The 18358-nt window shown below is 38.8% G+C and overlaps 1 protein-coding gene across 6 annotated transcripts in view; it reads left to right on the plus strand.

Annotated features, from left to right (window-relative positions):
* The window catches only part of CCSER1 (coiled-coil serine rich protein 1), a 1092378-nt gene that overhangs the window by 891111 nt on the left and 182909 nt on the right, over positions 1-18358 (plus strand). For 2 of the 6 annotated variants that reach the window (XM_075127524.1, XM_075127523.1), the window contains one exon: positions 6543-6588. The exons of the other annotated variants lie outside the window; for them this stretch is intronic. In XM_075127524.1, the coding sequence (XP_074983625.1) occupies positions 6543-6588 (46 nt within the window). The remainder of the gene's footprint in view (positions 1-6542; positions 6589-18358) is intronic. 6 annotated transcript variants of the gene reach the window in all.

An 18358-nucleotide genomic window follows, 5' to 3' on the forward strand; every position in this document is an offset into this window, starting at 1 on the left:
ATAGCATCTGTGGCTGGTGTTGGTAGAGCGGAGGGGTAATACAAAGAAAGATAAGAGCAGAAAACGATGGTGGATGGAAACATGAAGTGTCTCAGAGGCTAGAATAAGAAGTTTGAACTTTAACATAATAAAACAACGTATCCTGTCCATGCAGGGGAATGGGTTCAGGGATCCAACAAGCCTTTACCATCTCCAGGTATTGAAATTCTATATATTAATAGATGTTTTGCCATCATGTATTGACAAAAATTATTTTCTACAACTCAGTAGTTCATAACACAGATAGAAAAGATGTTGGAATTCACCATTGTTATCCCTTCAGCAGAATCTGTCAAATGACAGGCTTAGCAGTTACCAAAATTTCCATGAGGTTACATCAGTTCAGCATGAGAATATTTCACATGTGGCAATAGCTGCAACTTAAATACTCTCTATCAGTTTTGAGATTATGCCTTTTTATCTTAAATAAAGAACTACTGGGTTGTGCTGTACAGAGGTATCTTTCCCATTTCCGCCATGAGAAAGAGAGATTTTTTTCTGGGTCCACCTTTTAAATACCTCCTTCCACATCCTGTGCCTACCAAAACCAAAATCCGCTATCTTTTATCTTTTAGAACCCTCCTGTTAATTGCGTAATAGGTGGGTTTGTACCCTCAGAAATGAGGATACTTATTGTATTTAAAAAAAAAAGTGATGGGATACGCAGTGAGATTTCTTCAGATACTGACTTGCCCGTTGTCATCTTTACGAATGTTCCTCATAGAAAGTGACACAAAAGGGACAGCGTTATTTGCGCAGTGCTGCTGCTGCTGCCTAGAGGGCCTTCAATTCAACTGACTTGATTTGACAAGTTTGTACATTGCAGAGCTTGGCCCTGAAAGTTGCTGAAGGTGACCCCTTGGGACATAAATCACCATATATAATAGAGCTCATAACAGATGCAATAATAACATCGGGATTGGGAGGGATGGAGGAAACATATCCGACTGCTGAAGTATTTTTACTGAAAGACTCCAAACAGCAATCTAATACACATCTAGATTTTTTTGCCTTTATTTAGTAGTTTGCATCCTTCTTTTCATTCAGGCTCCCTTGCTGTTGCTATCCCAGAAGAGCCGCAGTCATAATTGGTTAGGTTGGACTGTGTTTGAAATTATTACTCTAAAAAATGGCAGAAACTGATTTTGGTAATACATGAAAATAAAATAATAGTGGCAATCTAAAGTCAAATTGCCTTGGTGATTTCACTGGAGCTGTTAGCGGATAGTGACTGTGACTTCTGAAGAAAATCATGTCATATTTTCACTTTGCAAATATTAAAAAATTGAAAGTGTTTTCAAGAAGAACTGAGGGATTCTGATTGTATTTTTAAAAGTTACAGTGAAAAGAAATTAGAAATGGCTGGCTGAATGAATAGGAACAGAGCAAAAATATACCTGTTTGTTTGGTGCATAAAATCCACATTCACTCTGGACATATCTTAGGTAATCAAGCATTCCTTCATAAGTAGTGACTGGTGCTACAAGTGTAGGATGAGTTTCAGGTGTCAGAGTGAAAAGAGTCTTGCAACAGAGGGGGAACCCTATTGGATGGAGGTACTTTTTTATTCCATAGAGAATTTGTCAATGGACGTTGCAGTAGATTCTGCCCTCATTCATGCCAGTGCAGATCCAGAATAACTCTATGGAAGTCAATGGACTTACTCCAGATTTACCCTAGAATCAGGGTCAGAATCAGGACTATGGTCTTCCATGTAATCCAAGTTTTCACTGATTCTGGAGTGAAATTAGTTTATAAAAGACTGCTCCATTTAATTGCTCCTAAACTGAAACAATTGACAACATTCCTGAAGCAAGTAGGGTAAAAAGCTGGTGCCCCACTTCTAAACCTAGTATGAAGCCTGCCACTGTGTTCTCATATTGTTACTGCAGCAGTCTTTAGCTGGGTACTGGTGCTCACAGATAATGAGAGTACTGATTTCAGCCTCTAGAATTATAATAGATTATAATTAAAGTTACCAGTACAGAAACCAGTGTGTACAGTGAGCCTGAGATTATGAATTCACTTTCCTCTCCTATATTTTAACTTCATAAAGGTTTAAATCTTTGGTTTCTGCTTTTGAAAACAAGCTAGAGGGTGCAATGATTTCCATTTTTTTAACAGAAAAAAACAGCAAGAAAAAAATGAATACATTGCAAAATAGTATGAGCACAAGTGTAAGTGGTTATATCTCTATGTAACAGAGATAGAGAAATGGCCTCAAAAGACGCAGAGCACCCATAGCTCTCTTGATGTCAGAGAGAGCTGCAATTGCTGAGCATATCTGAAAACTATGCCATTAAAATATGAGCGACTTCTCTCACAGAAGAGAAATTTGCTTCAAGTCTCCAAAAATATATTTTAAACAATTATGGGTTTAATCATAGCACTTGAAATGTGTAAAGACTCCTTCAGTCGTGTAACATCTGTTGGCAAAAAATCAGGTTGCTTTAATGAACTTCAGTTTACTGCAGCCACATTTTTCCAATGGCTTTTTGGTCCTTTTACAGGCAGATACACCTGAAACAAATGCCATCTTCCTCCCTTCTCCCATTCCTCCTCCCTCCCCGTAAAAGTCAGTCTGGTTATGTTTGTAGCACTGCACCTCATCTGCAGTACTTGTAGCACTTTCTCCACAGCTCCTCAGTTTCCCAGCTCACGACAGCTACTCTTTTAAAAAGAGATTTTTTTTAAATGTGTGCAGAAAGATGATTTAGCTAGGTGCACATAAACTCCCATCAGCCCTTTCCCTTTATTAGCATAGTGGAAGATCCAAATACTTGCTATCTCATGACCTCTAACAGTTTCTCTTTTTTGGGGGCTCCTGTTTTTCATAAAAATGTATCAGCATCTCTTCCCAAATCACAGGCTTAAAATATTGGACATTTCCCATTAGCTGCCAAGAGTAAAGGACTTCATAAACCAGCCACTGGAGGGTGATAACATCACAAATATCGTAGCAGACTGAGTCCCATCCTGTAGAGGTCGGTAGTATAAATATGCCAAGCCAGTACATGACAGGTCGGCTCGATAGAGTTCTTAGCTTGCAAACTCTACGTAACATTCCCTTTGAGATGCATCTTCATGAGGTACCAGCAGCATGTTGTGGGAATACCCTAATATAGACAGAAAACAAGTTAAATCCATTTAAAATGTGTGATCACCTCATGGTACGTTCAGAAGTGTCCTACTCTGAGCCCTTGAATAATGAGCAGGAAGACAAATATATCACAGATCCAAACCTTTTATTATATAGCACACAATAGTCTGAGAGACACAATTCTCTTGGTGTTCCCTCTTAACTAAATCCATGCAGCAGAAAGATGGAGAAAATGTAGTCTCACAGTAATATAAGAAGATTGTGTTGACTTCATGAATCATTAATTTAGAAACAAGAAGGCCAACACTCATCTGCAATATTTATGTACTTTTAGATCATTAACACTAATATATTATACTTATATAGCACCCGATAGCCCCAAGAATCACAGGACACTTCACGAACTTGGTCACTTCAGCCACCATTTAAATCCAGCCCCTTTTTGGATGGGATGCACTAGCTGTTGGTCAGCAGGCAGCAGCTCCGTGCCACAGTTTAAGATAGTTTTCAAGAGTCTTCTATCTAATTGAAACTGTAGGGGAAAATTCGGTAGGAAGGAATGTAAATACCCTATTTAGAATCTGGATAGAACATCAGAGTTAATATCCATACTCTTGCCAAAACTGCTACACGGTTTATAATTATAAGCAGTCAGGGCCTCAGTTTTAAGTTTCACTTTAAAGATGGCTGGCTACATTCACAAAAGGACTTAGGCAGTGCCACACTTCATGTCAAAACATCTAAACTTTAGTCACTTAAAAAATCACTGGGATTCACAAAGTCTTTGAGAAGGGTTGAGGATTCCTCCACAATAAGTGGAGGGAGATAGGTGCCTAAAGAATGGGATTCACAAACGCCAGCAGGAAGATGTATGAGGCAAAGGTAACTTTTTGTCTCTTTTTGTTCTCATGGTGGCCCACAACAGGAAGAACAGAGATGCCAGGATGTTTCCCATTGTCTTCAAAGAGTGCTTGCCATTGGAAAATTTTCTAGTTTTGACTTAAATAAATAGATGTTACCTTAGTATTTTCAGTATTCCCAAAACCTAATAGAAGAAACTTGTGGAATACTGAAAATATTGAGGTAACGTTATTTAGTTGTGCAAGGAAATTGGTAAGTTTCTAAGGTTCGCCATGATTATGGAATTTAGTAGAACAGAATGGCCCCATTGATGTTTTCCCTTCTTCTTCTTCTTTTGGTCACTTTGCATAGCTCATGTAGTACAAGGTAGGGGTAACTAAACCTTACCTGGCCAGCTGACAATTCTCCCAGTGTAGGCAAGTTCTGAGCTGGTGTAAAGTGAGACAATCAGTTTCAAAGACAACTGCTTCCCTCATCCTAGCACAAACTGGTCTGGAAAGAATGTTGGGGTGGGGTAGAATGGAGTGTTCCTTAGCTATGCCAATCGGTAACCGGCGCATGGTCCCATTGAAAACATTGCCAGTTGGCATAAGTAAGAATAAGCCCTATCCTGTTGTGACTTATACAATGGGCCAGAGCTGGCATGAGTTGAGCATGAGCATAACGTGGTGTATCTAGTTCCTGGAAGTCCCATCCCCTACTTCCTTCGCTGATTATAATTTAAGATAGGATACAATCTAAGCAATATTTGTTGACGGACTGATCCAACCTGTAAAGCTCAAGGGTGAAATCCTTGTCCCAGTGAAGTCAATGGAAGTTTTGCCAGTTATTTAAATGGGACCAGGATTTCATTCACAATCTGGATCCCACTTTTCCTCAAAGATTACAGATGTCAGTTGTTAAGGACAGCGAATTAAACCGAACTTAAATTTTGGATGAATGCTCTTGGGACCCAGTTTTCAAACTTGGTTGCCTAAACATAGGTACTTAGATTGAGATTTAATTTAACTACGGATAGTTTGGTTAAATCCTCTGGTCTGCTTTAAAAATGAACCTTAAATTCATTGGAGCCTAAAATGGGTATGTAGCTGCCTAAATATGAATGTAGGTACTTAACTTTCAAACTATATAAGAAATTATACTGGGATAATGCTGGATTTATTCAGTGGCAAATCAGGTCCTTATCACAATTACAAGAGGCAAAAGGTAACTTTCTGTCTCTCATTTTCGAGGTGGCACACAACAGGAAGATTATAGAGATGCCAGGATGTTTCCCATTGTCTTCAAAGAGTGCTTGCCATGAGAAAACTTTCTAGTTTTGAATTAAATATATACGTTACCTTAGTATTTTCAGTATTTCCAAAACCTCAGTGCCAACTGACAAGCTTCAGGCACGCTGGGCCAAATGACTTGAAAAGAATTACACTTGGTATATTGGGACCATGGTTTGCAAGCAGTAGCCTTGGCTGTGCAGCCATGTAGCCAAAGTAACAAATAAGTATGCAGTGTTGTTGTAGCTGTGTTGGGCCCAGGTCTTCTTCAGGTCTGGGAAAACAAATAATATTTGTGACAGTGAAAGAATTAGTTATCTGGACAGGAGGGATGTTAGGAAGGTACCTATATAATTCATACAACATGTGCTCTCCACTCTGCAGCCTGAAACAAATTCCAACAGCTACGTGAATCTCAGGTAAAGCAGTTGGCCAAACTTTAACACTACTATATATCTATATAGTACATATTGATCTGGTAGCAATCTATATTTACCTTATCTTCTTTCTCTGCAAGCCATTGCTATTATCTTACACATTTTGTGACAAATGTCACCACGAAGATGACACACTTGGCATTTGATTCGTAGCTTCTTTCTCTAAACGGAACAATGAATAGGCTGTGATTCAGAGCTGCAGCGCAATTACCAGCATAATACATGCAGGATATAGCTCTCTGTCTATTGAAAGAATTATGGGATCTATTGATTAAGGATTTAAAAAAGCAACTTCCTATCAGCTAGTGGTTCAGCTTTCATCAGACTGATTCACGAAATACTTGTCAAATAGTTATGGAGGGAAAGTGACAAGGGAGTGACAGGAAACAAAGTGTACTGCAATGACTCTGGTATTGATTGAAGATATACTGTGCTTTCAAACAGTGACTGAATAAGTTAAGAAACTGATGTAACAGAACCTATTTTTTTTAAGGAGGCCACATTAATATATACTTTGTGTTCTACTTTTCATCAAAGTTAATTTGACAAGTTTGAATGTTACTGTCTTACACTCTAATTTTTTTCTGTTTTTGGCTCATTGTGTCTGTTGATGGGTGGATTACTCATAGAACCTTCTCTATTATAATTTATGTTTCTCCGAAAATAGGAACAGCAATTCTTCAGTAATAAGAAGCTACTTTATCTAACGAGTCTCTCTTTATTTTGTTTCACTTGCCTTCATTTTCTTCGTCTTGTCATTTTTTTTTCATTTGCTACTGTTAATCCTGACATGCCTTGCTCCAAAAAAAAAAAAAAAATGTGTTTTATTTACAGGGCACAGCTTATGGAAGTGCTCCTGTACCTTCTCGCAGGCAATTATGTGAGTCTCTTAAATTCCGCTCTGTGTTGTAAAGATGAATGTGTTCATGTGCTGTAGCATGGCATGCCAATATAGACTAAACGCCCTAAGGTCAATATGCAATCACCAGTGTTGTATATTGCCTGTAACGTGTTTGTAGCTAATGGTACCTATAGCCCCTTTTTTCCTTACTTGTTTGTCTTGTGTCCAGCACATTGTAATTAGAGCTGCACTGTTCACTGTAGAGTTGCAAGAAGGGCAGGAAATCCCATAATGACTCAAAGTCTGGAGGGAGTAAGGACAGTAACCTCAGCTCAGCTCTTGAACATATCATTGAATACAAACATCAGAGGTTGTGGATGACTTTTCTCTGATCTACATATTAATATATGTGTCCAGTTCTCCTCTGTCAGGCAAACCAAACCAAAACAGACATGATTATAAACAGACTAAGAAATGCAAAATCAAAAAGCTTTGTGCTAGGTATATGAGACTGTATGTTCCACGTTATTGTATGTGGGCCATGCTTCTGAGCAATCTGGAGCACAAACCAGTCACCTGTGGGTTATGAAGGCAGGGTCCATGAGTGAGATCTCTGCCTCTATCACTTAAAATTTCCCATTAACATTGATAATATTCACCCTACCTTAAAAGCTTCCCTCAGTGCCCTACCAAAACAGGAGGAAGTAGCAAGCTAGCTGAGCTATATTTTAACACCTTTGCTAGTGCAGAAAGAGGGAGACTTGCATTCTAGTTCAAGATGATCTCTCTGACAACCTATCTACCTTAACATCATATTTCTGCAACTGAGATATATGTAACATTAATATATAAAGTCTCAAAAGAGACATCAGACTTTGAGATATGAACATTTTACATTCCCTGAGTCCATCTCTGTCTCTCTTCTAACTTCCCGTATCTAAGTGTCCATCTCAAAGACATCAGTTTGTTCCACATGCATATAAACAGCAATGCATTGCATTATTACCATTATCATGCACTGCATCAGCACCGAATGCCAAATAGATTCATCCTAATATGACATTACAGGCTTATCCACTAAGTACAGTCCAAGTTGAACAATGCTTTCCTTCACTGTTGGCAGTACTAAACATGTTGCTTGCATAAGTTCACCAAGGCTGAACTGTGAATCAATAGGAAAATAAAAAGCATTTGTCCTCGAATGTGGGTCTTGCAAAAATAAAAAAAAATGTAAACTGTATTTCACTTTCCTCTTTATTATGTAAGTATCTGAGATGTCTGAATTCTTCTGGATAGGACTACAGGAGAAAAAACCTCGATTCAGATAAAGTATTTTAATTGTGCGCATATTATGGTAATTAAAGGTACAGTGGAAGGAATTCACATTCCAGGTAAATTATTATCCATCTCTTGACAAATTATTGTAGCTCCTTCCTAAACTATTTTATTTTCCGAGATGTATATATTTATGAATCTGGAGAAATGAAAACTTCTGTCTGCTTTCTGTATGTAAGTTTGTCTTTGCTACTGGTTTATATGATATACTACATTAGTCAAGACGATTGATGTGTGGTTACATGATTTTTTATTGATATTTAAATTTAGTTATCAGTAATAAGCAAAATGGAAGGTATCACTATGTACAGCTTCCTATTTTATAAATAATCTGGGCTTCTTTGGAACAGATAGGACTGATGCACTTAGGTGCACAGCGTGTGAAAGTAGGAAACACAACGCAGAGAATAGAAAGTGTTTCATTTGGCAGACTACACTACAGTGACTACATTTATGGACGTAAAGAAAGGAGTGGGACCGTGAGGCAGAGAGGAATGAAGAACAACTGAACTAAGTATGTGAATAGATAGATAGGAAATAATAATACATACTAAAAGATATCAGGCCTTGCAAGTAAAAATAAGTCTAACTGTGGTAAAAATCAGGTTACGATTATTTCTAGACAGCAATGTACTGTGCAAAAACCAAAACACACAGATTAGAGAGATGAGTGGCTAGAATTATATGTACAGAGAAGATCTCTGTTTTAACCATAACATCCTGGGATATGCATAATATCAGTAGAATATGATATTTTCACCAAATTATTTTCTCTTGCTACATATAGTCAGAGGTAAAGATATTTTGGAATATAAATATTGTGGCAAGGCTAAGACATTGACACTGTGACAATATACCATTCAAAAGCTAGAATTTGGTTTTGGTTCCATCCCTAAGTAAGCTCATGCACTAACCCAAGAATAGAATCTATTTACTCCCTCCCCTGCTCTCTCCTTACTGTGGAGGGTAATGATTTTCTACTGGTCAATATCAATGGTAAATTACAGCATAGAGTTGAGCTATTCAGGCCAGTGAGTAAGGGGGTTGGAGTCCAGGCTCCACCTGTTCCCCCCACCTTAACACCCTACTCACCCATTGGCTCTACGGAGAGAGTAAGTGAGGAAGTACTTCCTTGCATGGGCATTGATTCCAAATCAGAATCTAGCCATTAGTGGCAATTGTTCTGATCGTACAAGGTAATGAGTACTCTCTGCTCTCACTGAAGAAAATAGGAGATGAGAACACTGCATCTCACAGCAAGTGCTCAGCACATCACAGGATTAATCCCACTGGGAAAATCTCATGTTCTCCTAAAGTTACTGAAAACTCATTGCTCCAGATTTATAATCTGGGAAACGCCACTGACTTCCGCAGAAATAGACGAAGGATTAATTTGATTCTCTGAATTCCTACTCACAAGGTTTCCAGTATGTCATGTTGTCAGCAATGTTTGGTTCATGTCCCCATAGAGTGGGCAAGGGTGCATGACCCTTCAACCCCAATGGGTATATGAAGAATCACTGGGAAATCATACGGATTTCCAGGCATCTTAACAACTCAAGGGCACAAAGTGGGAGGGCCTTTGTACTAATTCGGCGATCTCAGATTTCCCCTAGTAGCATTGTGCCCTCAGAGGCAACTGATGAAAAGCAGCAACTTAATGGGTAATAGAAAATAAGAGAAAATTTTGAAAGCTTGTTAAAATAACAAGCTCTTACAAATGGGACAGTTTAACTACCTGGCTATAAACTAGGAACCACCACTTGCAAGGATAAGGATATAATTTGTGTATATAATTTGAGGCTTGCTTCTTTCACAACATGTAGAAGCACAAGTTAAAAAGGATCAGTGTGCGACTTTTGTTCTGTTGTTTGTGCAAGACTTCAGTAGAGGCAGAAGTCGGGAAACATGCGACCGATACTGAATATGTATCTGATTAAGTTTGTTTTTAGGATTCAGAAACAGAGGACAATGTTAGTGGAAACAGTCCAGGGTAAACAGAAGTAACAGCAAAAAGGCTCTTATGATAAATCTTGGGAGTAGTTTGGTTCGCCTGTTTATCAATGATTTAAAGAATGAAATAAGGAGATAATGATGTGCTGATAAAACAGTACTAAGATGGTGGGACTTATCCATCACAGCGTGATGAGAGTAAAGGTGATTCTAAAATGGGAACTCTGGGCTCTCGTCACAGCTCTGCCACAGACTTCCTTTGCAACTATGGACAAACCACGAAGTAAAATACTTAAAAGGGTCCACTTCTGTTGGATGTTTCCTTTTTTGAGTGCCCAGGCTGAGAAACTTTGAGCCTCCTTCTCAGAAACACTGAGGACCTGCTAGATTGGAGTGGTGGATTAACAAAATCAGAATTTAGGAGTTTCCAGTTGGACACCAAAAAAGAATGGAAATGTTTGAAGAGTTTGGTTTTAACCTCACTGCCTCAGATTTTCCTCCTCTGTTATTTTAAAAAAAAACAACAACAAAAGAGAGAGAGAGAATAATACTTCCAGGGGTGTTGGGAGGATAAACGACAGTACTCTTTGGGAGACACTGTGATACTATGGTGATGTAAATAACTTAACAAATATAAATAGAGTGCATCAGACAATCTCAGATGACCTGTATAAACTACGTTCATAGGTACATTGGTGGTTTTTTCACTTCAATGCATTAAAATACAAATAAATCTATCTGTGAAAAGAAAACGATAAAAGCATCCTCCAGTCCATATTTACAGATATTAAATAGAAGAAAAAGCATAAGTACTTATGAAAGATACTAAATGTTGGTGTATTGGTATATTTTAATTTTGGAATATTTTATTTTTAAGCTACACTATTAATATCAGACTATTATTCTCCTTAAAGGATACTTTCCTTTATTAGATTATTTCATCATTTTATCATATTTAGATGGTGCCTTACTACTGTCTCTGCATTACAAAATATCTCATTCACAGTTCTTCTGAGATCATAGGGAAACTTATATTTCACAGGCCTAGAGCCTGTCCTGGACCTGTTCTTCAGGAGACACTGTAACACAAATGAAGATAATTTCAGGGTACCATATAGACAAAATATTTTCAAGGGCAGTAATGGAAGCAACTAAAGGGGCACAGTTGTCAACTTTTATGATGGAAGGGACTTACCAGTAGGTAAACCTATTTGATTTCCTTATGTAATAAAAATCCTATGTTCTTGTACCCATAAAGGGTTAATGATTTGTCATGATTATTTTCGTGGCTGGACGTATACTCATTACCCTCTCCCAAGATATTGCTATCTACTGAAATAAGAGGTCAATGTGTGGAATTCAGTGCTGTTTTGAGCGTATATGTGTGTAGCATACCTTTAACTACTTAAAATTTAACAAGTCCTGTGGCATTAGAAGTACCCAGAACAAAGTCACAAACTTCTGGTTTCTCTTCTTTTTCACTGACTGTCGCTGACTTACACATTTGGGATCTTATAACATGAGAAAACCAGGCACATTACCCCATGAACAGTGAATTCAAGAAATGTATTATGGTTATTGTTTCAGCCATTTCTAAAGTGACCACGGAATCTTTAGCGCACATACTATATAGATTAGTCTGCTATGAGGATTTCCACCTAACTGAGCATGGCACTCTTTTCCTACAGAGCCTTTTATTGAAATAGTGGATTCAGGGAACTTTGTTCCTCTATTACAACACCTATATGAATAAGTGAATCTTTCACCATCCCCTGAAGGTGGTAAGTATTGGGAGCAGCCTAATTTCAAGCAAAACTTTCACATCAATAGACCCTTTACTAAGGAAGTTTTACCGCCCAACTGCTTCAAGGTGAAGTTTGGCCTCTGAAGTGTCCAGTCTTTATGTAAGTACTGCTCTGAGTGCAGAGAGGCAGTTGCTAAGAAAATTTTTCATTTTGTGTGAAATTTTTCAGGGAGAATGTTTACTGTTTTTCAATGAGCCCTACTTAAAAGCAAAAATAGGTGCACTAAACTAGAATGTCTGGCAGTGGAAGTGGACATTAATCTAATAGGCCTTATTGAAACATGGTAGAATCTTGACAAAAATCAATGGAATACTGTAGTACTTGGCTATAAACTATACAGGAAGGACAGACTAAGTTAGAGAGCTGAGATTGTATATCTAAAGGATTCTATAGAAGCTAATGAGAGACAATTATAAGTGGAGGGGACTACACAGTTGTATGGATACCAATCCCAAGCTGTAAGAATACATACAAATGTACTAACAGAACTAATAGTTGATCTCTGGATTAAGAAAATGATACCAACTGCACAAAGTTGAAGGAAATCAAAATGGCAGCAAAGTTTAAAAAAAAAAGTGGGGAATTTCTACTACCCACCTGCATATAAACTGGCAAATAGGACAGTGGAACAAAGTTAAAGAAGCAGTTTTGCCACACTTTCAGTGATTGTACTGGAACAGCTAGATCTAGCACTCCAGAGGAAAGGTTACTCTTGCCTTAGCTTTAAGTAACATGTACAAGTTAAAGAATTAACAGGAGATGAGCCACTAAGTAATAGTGATCACAATATGATTAGTTTCAATGTTTTAGGGAGAGGAAAGGTACCAAAAACTAACATAGCCAAACTCACCTTTACAAAGGGAACTTTCAATAAAATGAGTATCTAGTGTAAAAAAAAAAAAAAAAAAAAAAAGCCCTGACATCAAAGTAAAGGAAGTAAAATTCTTATATATTGTAAGAAACCATAATAAAGCCTGAAAAGGTATGCATATCTCTGGAAAAAAATAGTGAACCAGGAATGCAAATAGACTAATATGGCAAAATGGCAAAATTAAGCAGCTTTTTGAGCCACACTTAAATCCTTCAGCACTTTGAAATCTAATCCTCATGAAGCCAATAAAGAAGAGCATAAATCTCAGTAGTTAATATGGAGGGAAATTAAGAGGCCTGCGATATATTTTGAAGAACAATTAGTTAAAGATATGAAACAAAGACGGGATTGTGAAAGAATTGATTGGTCTGCTGGATCACCAGGCACTAAAGAGAGAAATTAAGGAAAATAAGGACATTGCTGAGAAGCTAAGTGATTTCTTTGAATCAGTCTGCATCACAGAGGAAGTTGGAGAGATACCTACCCCAGTCTTGTTCTTTCCTTGTAATCAAGATGAGGTATTACCAGAGGCTGGGATAACAGAGAATAAGATGCTGGGCCAAACTGATGAATTAAAAAAGCAGCAAGTTATCAGGCCCAGATGGTATACATCCAAGAGTTCTGAAGAAGTTTAGGAACGAGCTGGCTGTTATTAAACTAGCTATTGTGGGTATGTTGTTCAAAATGATTAAAAAGAACACATTAAAATACCTGGAAGATCATGATATGATTCCTGTGTAGTACAGTTTCTGCAAAGGAAAATTATGGCTCACGATTTACTGACACATTCAAATAATTCTAATAAAAGTGATGGTATCTCATGAATTGTCAACCCTGAGACAAGGTCCCTTTACTGGCCCTAGTTCTGTCCATAGACTGGTGCTATTGACTCCAGAGAGACTTGGAAGTGCTCCTGGGCCTCATGAATTGTTCACCAAGGAAAGAATGAGTCTCCACACATTGCAGTTCGCTCACCTGCTAAGGGGCCCCATCCCCCACATTGGATCTGCCACCTTCTGGTAGTGTTCCTACAACACACCCCGTTCTGTTGGCTCTGTCAGCACCGCCATTTCTGCAGGACTCCTCTTCCTCCGACTCACAGATTTAGCTGTTGCTCATGGTACGCTGCTTCTGTTCCAAAAGCTTGACTACCAGAGGGTTCTGATGGCATAGTGGCAATACTGTCCCTTACCTCTGCCCAGGAACCACGGGTGTCTGGCTCCTTGGACACAGTCGCAGAAGCAGCAGCGAGATCAACCAGGTTGGACATATAGAAGCTTGTGGCCCCAATATTCGCCATCAGAAACATCTCATTCAATGTGCATGGACTCCCCTCTTTCACTGCCACATGCTTCATCGAGTAGACCTTTGGAACCGGGGCTAGATGATGCGCTGATCAGCCCGGTCCCAAAGGTTTCCCTCATCATCCCTGATGTGGCTGTGTCGTCAAAGCCCTCTTCTCCCCCAGATGACTATCGTCCGTTTCAAGAGCTGATATGGAGGACACCTAATGCTGTTTGGATCCTATTGGAAGAGGTGCAGGACAGTCTGCACCAACTCTAGACATTTTGCACACATTGTTACCGACCAGGGTGGCCCTACCGGTCAACAATGCCATTTTCCACCCGGCATGCACTGTGTGGCATACCCCGGCCACGTGAGCCCCCACCCCGCATTGGGCGTAAAATAAATGTTATGTCTCCCTCCAAGGGGTCTGAGTTGCTCTTTTCACATCCTCCACCCAATTTGCTGGTGTTTCAGTCTTCCGCAGAGTGAGTTAAACAGCAGCATCCATGCTCTACCCCCGTTGACAAGGAGGGCAAGAGGTTAGACCTTATGAGTCAAAAAGTCTTCTTGGTCAGCCTCCAGTTCTGGGTTTCTAACTGCCTGGCACTGATGGCTAAATATGCCTTTGCAAACTATGGGCAGCTGGTGGATTTTTGTGGATAAACTACCTGAGCAGGATTGTCCCAATCCCAAGCAATTTTAGAGGAAGGCAAGTTGATCACTTGGCCCATACTTCAGGCTGCAGTGGATTGAGTGGACACATCCTTGCTCATATTGGCATCTGGAATTGTCATGAGGAGGGAATTCTGGTTATCGTGCTCGGGTTTCCCTAAGAAGTACAGAACACAATCGAGGACCTCCCTTTCAATGAATCACAACTCTTCAATCAGAAGATGGTTGATTCCTTGCACTCACTGAAAGACTCTAGAGCCACCTTGCAATCCTTAGGCATATATATGCCAGCACCAAATTGAAAATTTTACCCACTGCTGCTTATGCAGTGCTACAGAATTCCCCAGATCTACTGTTTATGACCCTCCACAGAAACACCCAAAGATCCACAGATCCCATCCACCTGTTCGGATGGTGCAGTCTTCTGCGCAACACACTCAATCTTCATGTAAGTGATATTTCTGAGTGCAACTAGAGAGCTGTCAACTACTTTGCGCCACAATGTTTTTGCCAGCCACCTCTTTTGGGGGCCATCTCAAACTCTCTTTGCCAGCATGGAGCACAATAACAATGGATAAATGGGTCCTGGATGTCATTTGACATGGCTATACCATTGAGTTTATGATGCTACCTCCCCCACCCTGATCCCATCCCAAGGGTCAGTCTCACAACAGTATTCTTACTCTAGAGGTGGACTCTTGCAGAGAGGAGCAGTGGAGCCAGTCCCTGCAGCCTTTCAGGGCACAAGGTTCTATTCCAACTGTTTTCTGATACTCAAGAAGAAGGGTAGATGGAGACCAATTTTGAATCTCTGACCCCTCAACCGTTCCATTTGCAAGCCAAAATTCTGCATGGTCACACTTGTGGCCATCATTCCCTTGCTAGAAAAAGGCATGTGGTTCACTGCTTGAAAAGATTAGGATTGCTTTCTTTAGAGGAGAGGTAAATAAGAGAGCACAGGATAAAGTATAGAAAATAATTAATGGTATAGGGAGGGTAGAATGGTAGCTTTTGTTCTGTTTCACAACACAAGAACAAAGGGACATTTAATGAAAGAGGCAGCAAATTCAAAACATGTCAAAGGAAATACTTCTGTTCATACAACATATAATTAGATTCTGGAAGTCATAGCTATAGGATGTAATTGAGGCAAAAAAAATGGCAAGATTAAAAGAGGGGTTGTGCATTTATATGGATAACAAGAATATCCAGATTTTTGTTAGTGCTAAAATACAGTTTTTGCTATACAACCAGACTAGATGATCACGATGGTCCTTTCTGGCCTTAAAGTCTATGAGGCTATCTCTTCCTTTTGATAAGTTTCTTGCACTTTCCTCTGAAGCATCAGGTTCCTGGTCACTCTTGGAGACAAGTTACTGGACTATATTGTTATGGGTTGGGCTAAACATGATTATTGGTCATGTGTAGCTGCCACCTTCCATTCAGAATAAATGTAAAGAAGCAGTTGTAATAAGGTGACTGAAACAATGGCAGTAGTATTCAAAATCACAGGCACATGGAAATGCTGACTAGAAGCTCTATCATATAACCCCCCAAGAGTTTTAAAGTAAGTGTGTGAGTGACAGTGACAGTGACCGAGAGCGAGCGAGAGAGAGAGAGAGAACAACCTGGAGGAAGGGAAACTTGGAGAGACTGGGGGACAGCCTGAACAACCATAGTGTGACCCTACAAGAAGCTAGAGGCTTCTGGGTCAGGTGCTGGAAAAAGAGGTTTGTGGCTGTAAGCAAAGAAGCTACCACTGTTTTTTTTGTTCCTCCTGCATTCAGAGAAGCAGGACTTGGTATGTTTCTTGTAAATAAACAAGATTGTATCAAGGAAAATACCAGACTGCATCATCAATATCTACTCCCAGCTGGACCATCTTGATGGCCCCAAACTTTCACTAGCCCCTGGGGTAGAAAAGGAGTAACAATGGGAGATCCTAGATCTGATTCTACATGGCAATTCCTGTGTAAAATGGCTGTATTATTTATGCTACAATTTCCTTCAAGTACTTGGTTTCATTTGCTTTATGAAATCATCACCTGAGCGCAATAGTTATTTGAAGCTGATGTTCTGAGAGTAGTGTCTAACGGTTGTGTGGTATGTCAATGACACCTTCACTCAGGCTGCCTACTTGTTTTAAAGTGTGGGTGGATGTGAAGATGGAGTGGGAAGAAAATTAACCTCATTAAAATGTAATTCCATTTAGATACTGCAAACATTAAACTCTTGAAAAAATAAGATGTGCCTTTAGAAATCATGCCCCGCCCCATTGCATAATTCATGATAATCAGAGAAAATGGCACAGTAGGCTTATGTTCTCTACCTTTAATGATACATCTTTCAAGATGAAAGGGGAAATAAAAAAGTCTTCTCTCTACCATATCAATCACTTCTTGACAGACTGGTCCCTTCTTAAACTTCTCTAGTGGCAATTTCCCAGAATAGTCTTTCTTCTCTGCTACAGTTTTTGTAGTTTGACTTACTGAAACTCATTTAAAGTTTTCAATTTGAAGCAAATTACTTTGAACCTTTTTTAGTGCTTTACCTTACATTTTTTACATAGAGCTAAACTGCGCTGCAAATCAGGACATCTAGGGTCATATTTGGGAACTTGCACAATATAACCGAAATTGGACATAAATATTAGTTTGCATGTTTTTTTGTTGTGGTATTTTAAGATTATTTTTCAAATATTTCTTAAAATCAATTGTTCCAGTGGAATACACAATAGAAACACCCTAGTTTTGTTAATCATTATATGCAAAGAGAATTCTTACTAGCTGTTGATTTTGTAGCACTCCCTCAAACTGAAAGTTTGTTTAAAAAAAATCATTGTCATACTTCATGAAAGTGATGCCTTGACTTTTATGCTGCTGAAATTAAACTGTTATAGCCAAAGCAAGTAAAGTGTTTGTTGTAATTCAAAGAGTGGGGGAAAGGAAGAAAGGCATTGAAGAGCAGTTTATTTTTATTGCAAATCTATTGAACAGACCTTCATCTATACCTTGAAGAATTGCTTTATTATGAGTCATGATTTATTTTATGTATGCATGTATGGCAGTATTTATTTACTGTTTGCCTATTCACCAAGGCAATCGTTCTTAGTGGGCAAGTGGAGCTTTCGAAACCCACTGCTGAATTTGGTTAGCGGGCACTCATCAACAATGTGAACGATTGTTTGTTCTGCACCGCAGCTAAAGGTTGGATTGTCTTATGTCAATATATAGGTAAATCTCCTTGGAAATATGGATATGTGTTGCAATTACCCTCCTTAAAGTTCGTTGTTGCTTCTATTAAAATACACAGATTTGAACAATATAAAATATTTTGAGGTTAAAAAGGAGACAAAACTAACTAGAGTGTATTAAAAATATGTAAGTATTATTCAAGCTTTTTTCTAGGTAAAATGGTACAATCTTCTAGAATCTATTGGTTTACCTTTTAGCTCCAAAAGTATTTTTGATCCTATTTCTAAAAGAGATGTTCAGCTGGCAATCATCTGCTGAAATTAAAGGTGAACTGAGAAGATTTTTTTTTAAATGGAAAAGAAAACTGAGCACTAGTTAATTAACTATGTACATCTGTAGATTTAAAAATTGCAAATAAATATGTATTTAAAAGCTGAGCTGACGAGCTTTTACCTGTTAAGACTGCAGCTTACATTATCAGGGTTCAGACATAAAGACTGTGTAATTTTCTTGCAATAGTTAATGGCATCATTAGCTTTGGCTATTTATCAGAGTGAGGCATTCAAGCTGATAGTCTCCTGGCATAGTACATAGTGAGAGGAGTCTTGTCTGTTGAACGCTCTTTCAACTTCTTGGTCCAAAAGACACCAAAGCTCCAATCCTGCAAACATACATGTGAGTAGGTTTAGGCA

Source organism: Caretta caretta, chromosome 4 (genome assembly GCF_965140235.1).
Source record: "Caretta caretta isolate rCarCar2 chromosome 4, rCarCar1.hap1, whole genome shotgun sequence".
In the NCBI taxonomy this organism is placed as follows: domain Eukaryota; kingdom Metazoa; phylum Chordata; order Testudines; family Cheloniidae; genus Caretta; species Caretta caretta.